This window comes from Trachymyrmex septentrionalis, unplaced genomic scaffold (assembly GCF_001594115.1).
Source record: "Trachymyrmex septentrionalis isolate Tsep2-gDNA-1 unplaced genomic scaffold, Tsep1.0 scaffold32, whole genome shotgun sequence".
Taxonomy (NCBI): domain Eukaryota; kingdom Metazoa; phylum Arthropoda; class Insecta; order Hymenoptera; family Formicidae; genus Trachymyrmex; species Trachymyrmex septentrionalis.
Genome location: NW_017305485.1, coordinates 70,322 through 77,638, shown reverse-complemented (window position 1 = coordinate 77,638; position 7,317 = coordinate 70,322). Strand labels below are relative to the sequence as shown.

At 34.4% G+C, this 7,317-nt stretch overlaps 1 protein-coding gene across 1 annotated transcript in view; it reads right to left on the bottom strand.

Annotated features, from left to right (window-relative positions):
- Window positions 1–6,848, bottom strand: part of LOC108749944 — an 18,284-nt gene extending 11,436 nt beyond the window's left edge. The window contains exons 1-2 of the mRNA XM_018489012.1: window positions 6,428–6,848; window positions 4,192–4,252 (exon numbers count right to left, since the gene is read on the bottom strand). Coding sequence (XP_018344514.1) covers window positions 4,192–4,231 — 40 coding nt within the window. The 5' untranslated portion in view covers window positions 4,232–4,252; window positions 6,428–6,848. The remainder of the gene's footprint in view (window positions 1–4,191; window positions 4,253–6,427) is intronic.
- Between the last annotated feature and the right edge of the window lie 469 nt (window positions 6,849–7,317).

Sequence of the window (7,317 nt, the reverse complement as noted above, 5' to 3'; positions counted from 1 at the left end):
CACGCCCCATACGTAGAAGTCCAAAGGATTCAAATCTGGGCTGTTGGGAGGCCAGAATTCTTTCGACCACTTTGTCCTAGCTTCGGAAAGCATCTGTCTCACTTTAATTGTGTAAGACTTGTAGCGAAGGTCCTCCTCGACGATTCGACGCATAGTTTTCTCGTTCACACCAACAACTGTCGACAATTTTCGGATCGATTGCCCTGGATCCTCAAAAATCAGCTCCTGAGCCCGTTGAATGATGTCGGGCGTCCTGATAACGCGCTCCTTCGAGTGGAATTTCCTCGCCGGTGTTGCAGAACCTTCGTTGGACTTCTCCGACTCATGATACTTTGCGAAGACATCATACACAGTCGATCTCGGATACCCGAAAAACCGAATGATTTCTGTTGCTGAGCGCTCGGCGCGAATACTTTCGATAATCGCGGCTCTTCGGTTGTACTCCGCACTTGGTTTCAACATTGCGACTGTTTCGAGGTTATGATGGTTTAGTACATGCGTCAAGCTATTTGACTGCCAATCGCGACATCTACCAATGGTATTGAACGGAGGGAATTTCAATTTGAAATTTGTCCGGATTTTGGCGCCGCACCCTGCACGTGTCAATCTTTGAGAAGAAGGTTCGATGGAAGTATCATGGCGCAAGGACATTTTCAACAATTCATCTAATTGTTTTATTTCATCAGAAGAACCGAAGCCTTTTTCTGTTTTTGATTAGCTGTATTTCTTTCTAATAAACAGATTATTACTACACATTTAAATTTTTTTATTTCGGAAACTGAGCCATTTATAATAGAATACATGTTTATGTGAACTTTTTTACTTGAAATAAACCAAAGAATTACTCTGTTAAGTATGGCAACATACTTAACTAACACCCTGTATAATACTCTTTAAATGCGTATGCAGGACAATCTAGTAGAAAACCATCGAGTCATTTAAGATAATTTTCAGTATCTAGTTCCAAGTGGGAAACGCGTCGCGAATGTCGGCAGATTAGATTTGAAATATTTATTGTGATGCCTTGACATTCGATTTGACGATCAACGGACAGCAGAATTCACACAACTGTTTATTAATCAATAAACTAAATACTGCATATAGATTACGTTAAAATATATAGCAGACAGCTGCGAAAACATCGTGGTATATTGCAAACATCGCAAACGACCACCGTGCTTTCTGCATATCTACATAATGAATTGTTGACATTATTGCCACTGTTGACACTGTAATGCTAGACTGAATGTGTAGCATTGAGAAATTACCTGTTCTATAATACAACCAAACGTATTACAGCTCTCATTGATTGCAATACAAATAAAATCCGTGACGTTGAAATCGAGATCCTCATAATTCTGTAATTATTGCGAATCGTACACACGCAGCTTTTATTTGAAATTAACTGTAGAATTGCTTAAAAAAACAGTCATATTTTCTTTCAAATCATATAGCAGTGAAAAATAATAAGTAAGAGCATGATTCTTCACCTAAAAAAACAAGCGTCTCTCATGACAATTCATTTATTCATCGACTGTTGCGGTAGTCACTTCAGAAGACGCTTTGATAATCGCCGTAATCATTTGTAATCGGTAGGGACCGTTTCGTTTCCATCACACATATGCTTTTAATCCGCATCTCTACGTTGTTTGTCTCCTTCACCTCCATAACTTCCGGAAGAATAATACTTCTTACATATATAATTAGAAATCGCCTTGTATATGGAATTATTACTTTTAGATTAAGTCTAATTGCGTCATACATACTGCATACTTGTATATACATATTTTTTTATACTTTTCTTTTTTCCTTTCACTTCAGTCTCTTCCTAGACTTTTATTCCCAGTGTACAAGGCGAAAAAGACATGTGCAAGAACGTCGCGATTACTATTTTCTTAAATAAAAAAAAATATATATATATATATATACATTGCACACAGAAAAATATCATTATCTTGCTAAGAAAAGTGATTACTCAATTTAATCTCTTTCACTTACGTAATGGTTGTCTTTAGCAAAAAATATTTTCTTAATAATCTTAAAATGTACATACTTATTACAGTTATTACAAATTTTAGAAAAACTCATTATTATGTTTTTGTAATTCTTGTCTTAAAAAAAAAAAAGAATTTACTTTCTTTTGAAAAATATTATAAAATTGAAAGAAACGACTTCATCAGATGTGCCAAAGGACTTACGGATTATCGTCGTGTCGTAATCCATTGCTAATGCCCTGAACGACTTCATATAATAACTGTAATGAGCAAATTAAATTTTTTATAATTTAACAATCTTGATTAAAATATTAAACTTATTAGGATTCAGAATGTATTTTGAATAAATTCGATACTTATGATATTATAAATTTGATAAATGCTTGTAATAGATTTATAAATACATGAACTTTTGAAATAAGTAATTTTAAAACAAATAATTATTACTCGTGTACAGTATTTTTCTATATGTATATGTACAGGGTGGTTCACTTAAATCGATATAAAATCGCTTATTTTTGATGATATGAAGAAATGTTTCAAATGAAAGTGTTTCAAATGAAAGAGTTTCGAGGAGAATGTATTTTGGTCATGTTAGTTTTTTTTTTAGGTGGAGGCGGTAAAAATATATAAAGGTAAACATTCACTTTTTTTAATGGAATTGTATGATTTTTTACCCAATATAATTATATATATATTCCTCTAATTATTTTGCATATAAAAGTATTAAGGTGGTAATCAAAAAATCAATAGTTTACACTTTATTTTGACAGAATAATGAGATGAATCAGTTAGTATAAAGGAAACCTATCGTTACTTTAAAAAAATATGTATGCAAAATGAATAATTTTTTAAATAAGCAACTATGTTTTTTTTTTCTTTACACTAACTCATTCATCTCATTATTCTGTTCATAAAAGTATTAAGGTACGATTCAAAAAGTTAATAGTTTACGAGTTATTTAACATTTTGTAAAAAAATTATACAATTCCATTTAAAAAAGTGAAGGTAACCTTCATATCTTTTTGACGCCTCCACTTAGAAAAAAAAACAACATGATCAAAATACATCCTCCTCGATACCGTTCCACTTTCGTTTGAAATATTTTTTCATCAAAAATAAGCGAAACATTCAAGATGCTCGATTTAAGTGGATCATCCTGTATATTCATTTATTATAGTTTGTATATTCATTTATCTAACATTAATTTTGAAGTCTATATAATCTATGGGATATCATTTTGAGATGCGGTTCCGTAACGATATTATTGGTGCGCGAGAACTAAAAATAAATCTATTCCAAGAATATGAGGGCAAGAGAGAAATTTAATTTGAATTTCTCAATCTCGTACTTGATAAAATGTGGATAGCTCGAGATTAGTCGGTAGTATTATCTGTAGATTAACTCAGCTCGCTTCCTCTCTTTCTTTCTGAAGTATAGTTAGCTTAGAATTTCATCTAGAAAAGGAAACTCTTCTCCAAATGCTCTCAGATAAAGATTTTTTTCAATATTTAAGAGCTCTTATTTGAGGATAACAGGCTTTCAATTTAAATGCATTTTCGTGACTGAATTTAAATTCGATTAATCACTTTTTCGCTTGATTACTTGATCTATCTCGATGATAATAATTCAGTGAGAACGCTGATATCGAATTAGGAACAAATTAATCATTTTTCATTATTTAATATCATTAAAAATATGTATCTACACACAGAAAAATATCATTGTTCTAAAAAGTAATTAATAATTTAATTTACTTTCTTTCTTTTAAGTAACGAGATTATCTATAACAAAGAATATTTTCTTGATAATGAGCTTAAAATAAATTTTTAAAAAATTGATTAATACGCACTGAAAACAAGAATTTATTTTCTTTCAAAAAATATTATAAAATTAATCGAAGAAACTTTAATAATAAACAAATAAAATCTGTTTGAATTTAATAATCTTTATTGAAGTATTAAATTTATTAAGATTCAGAATAATGTTTTGAATACATTTGATGCTTGTAATAAAAATTATGATAGATATCTGTGGATATTTAAACGTTTAAAATATTTGAAACAAGTAATTATTATAATTATTTGCATACAGTATGTATTTTTCTACGTAAATTTATTATCGCCTCAATGCTTTTTCGGGCACGTGATGCTTTGTATTTCAACAGCGAGTTCCGCAACGTGGATTTTCGCCTTACTTGCTCCAAATTTGTCCGATATCGAGATCCCATTCGGCATTTATTATTATCGCACATGTTGCTGAAATCAGATAGGTTCAACGAATCGATGAAGCTGAACTCCTTCATTAAGCAGATCGCTATTAGATTTCTGTCCCCGGATTAATTAGCGCGCGACCATTAGAGCGAGGCGATACGACACGTAGACAAGTCGCGTACCTTCCACTCGATCCCGAGACCGACAGACCGGCAATCTGAATGCAAGAATGTCCCTACGATTCGCGGGAGAGGCACTCGCGTTTCATACACGTGGAATCACACAAGTGACGTTCCATCCGCAAAGAGAACCGTCATCCGGAGAGAGATCCAGCGGTATTAGACTTGCGGAGTTAATAGCGGAGTTAAATTGCTATTTAGTATTTATGCGCGAATCGCAATCAACGTTTCGTGTTCTCGCGAATATTGCACATTCGTCAATCCTTTACAATCGGATTTTTTGGCGCATAAAAAAAAATTATACACTCGATAGATGGAAATTAAAATTTGATTATATCACTAAGGTTTGAAAAATTTAAACATATTTATCTAATAGATATAAAAAAAATATATGATAAATATACAAGTTTTAGATATACATTAATAAATTTTTAGATATATATTAGAATTTTAAAAATATTATAAAAATATATAATATGTATATACATATCGCTCATTTACTGATATAACTTAAAAATTGTGATTTTTTTGCTTAAAAAAACAGACATATAAAAAAAAAGGTACATATATATAAATTATATAATATGTATCATTAATGTATGTATAACTGTAATACATATATATTTTATTATATCGCTCATTTTCTAAAATGAAACAAATAAAAGGAAAGTGTCATAAAAATGAATTAAAATGTTTTGAATTATTAACATTTCGTAATTATAATTTTGAAACACAATTTTGCTGTAACAACTGACTGTAGAGGAATAAAAGTATATATTTAAGTAGTATTTTTTTTTAATTTCTGTTTTTAGATATATATTATAATTTTAGAAAAATATGTAATAGAGATATATAAATATTTCACATCTTAAACGCAAGGAATTAATTCAAGATAACCAATAAAAAAAAACAATCCTTGGAGATAGTTATACGTAGACATCATATTTAGACGCGCAATAAGTAATTTTGCGCCAATAATAATCTTAATTCTTATTAAACGGCATAAATAATTACAGCTCCAGCTGTACATTAAGTATAAACGGTTATTAAAAAATTGCTATAAAAACGCAGCTTATTATACATCATGTAAGATAACGTGAGACGGAACGTTCTTTCGCAGGAAACACGTGCATAAAAATAAGCTCATGAGATTAACTTTATCACGACGCAACAACAATAGCGTAACGTAAAACGATGCAGGGATTTCTAATGTTCCTTTCCACGCGAGAATCACGCGTTTACAGGATTATGGGATCAGAATGGCGAGTACTCCGGTCTCTCTTAGAAACATCGACTTTAATCTTCATTAATAGAAACGAGGTCGTAATAAAGTATCGTATAAAGCCATATGGCGAAAGGAGATTCTTCCAACCGTTACAGAAATCCGTATTAATACTGGTCAGTAATAATCAGAAATTATTTATTGAGTATTAAAAGCACTGAATAACAATGCCTTTAATTCTAAAAAAAATAAATAATTTCCAATATCAAATTATTGTACTTAATTTTTAATAGCAGTGAACGACTAAAAACACTAAACGAAAATACTGGAGTGCTGAATTTTACATTATACTATTTTAAGCAGTTCAGTGCTTTTAATACCCAAAATAAATAACTTCATACTAGAAATTACTTGAATATTAAAACACTCAACTATTTAAAATAAATAATTAATTAATTAAACTATTATTTCAGTATTAAATTTCTAATGGCCAGCAAACACGTATCATCGCGTTATCAGGAAGATCCGCGAATACTCTGCTTACAAAAGTTAACCTCCAGCTGTCGTCAGTGTCTCCACAGTTGCAGTGGAGTGAAACAAACATCCGTGCGATTCCGTGGTTCATCAAAGTGCACTGCGTTTACAGAAAGTAACCACAATCATCGGCATGACGCAAACGACGCGTGAACGGTAAAGAAAAGGAAAAAAAAAAAGAAAGACATTCTTGTGCACTGAGAGACATCCACTCCGGAGCGTCGCGCGTCGCGTCGCCTCGCGGGACATCACGGGAGATGCGTCCGGAGAACACGTATGACGTACCTCGTGTGCCCGGCGTATGTACGACGGCGAGCCGCGCTCAGCTCTCCTTCATCGCCGCTCGCGTGCCAGCGCCAGCGTCAGCGTCGTGCCAGCGTCCTCGTCCTCGTCCACGTCGTCGTCGTCGTCGTCGTCGTCGCTGTCCCGGTCGAAATGGCGACGATACGTCACGACGCGCGTGCGAACGGTGACTGCCGCAGCCGACGGCGGCGACGGCAGCGGCTCCACGCAGTCGTGCTCGCGGAATGCGGTGGCGGCGACGGCGCGACGCGGCACCACGTTCGCATAAGTGCGAGTCACGATCGTTGGAGAATACGACGTGTGTGTCGCTCCTCCAGATTTGTAAACGGAATGCTGAAGAAGAGATGATTTCAGATGATTTCAGATGATCCCAGATGATCCCAGATGATCTCTCGACAAGAATCGCGCGAACGCCACGCCAGCGACTCGATGGACTCGACTCAGTCGCAACAATCGCGATAACCTCGCGATTGCGATCATGAGTGGCTTTCGTGATGGTAACGCAGCGCGGATGCATTCCGCACGCGCGATGATTGGCTGGCGACGGCGACGACGCGCCAATGGACGAATGGCCGTCATAGACATGCGACTTATCGGCGAATGAGAGATCGAGCGGATAACTTCACTATGCTTCGCGGTGCAGGGGCTTGATTGTGTATTTTGAAATGAGATGAAAATTACAAAAGTGAGCAATGATTACTAAGTATTGACCAATTAAATTATTATATTCTAGTGAATTTGTGTTCACTTTTAATTTTCACCTCATTTCAAGATGCACAATCGACCCCGCCAGGCCGGGGTGCAGTGGTTCTCATTTCGACATGCGTCGGACATTTTTTTAGGATTGCGAAATATAATTAATAATTTCGATT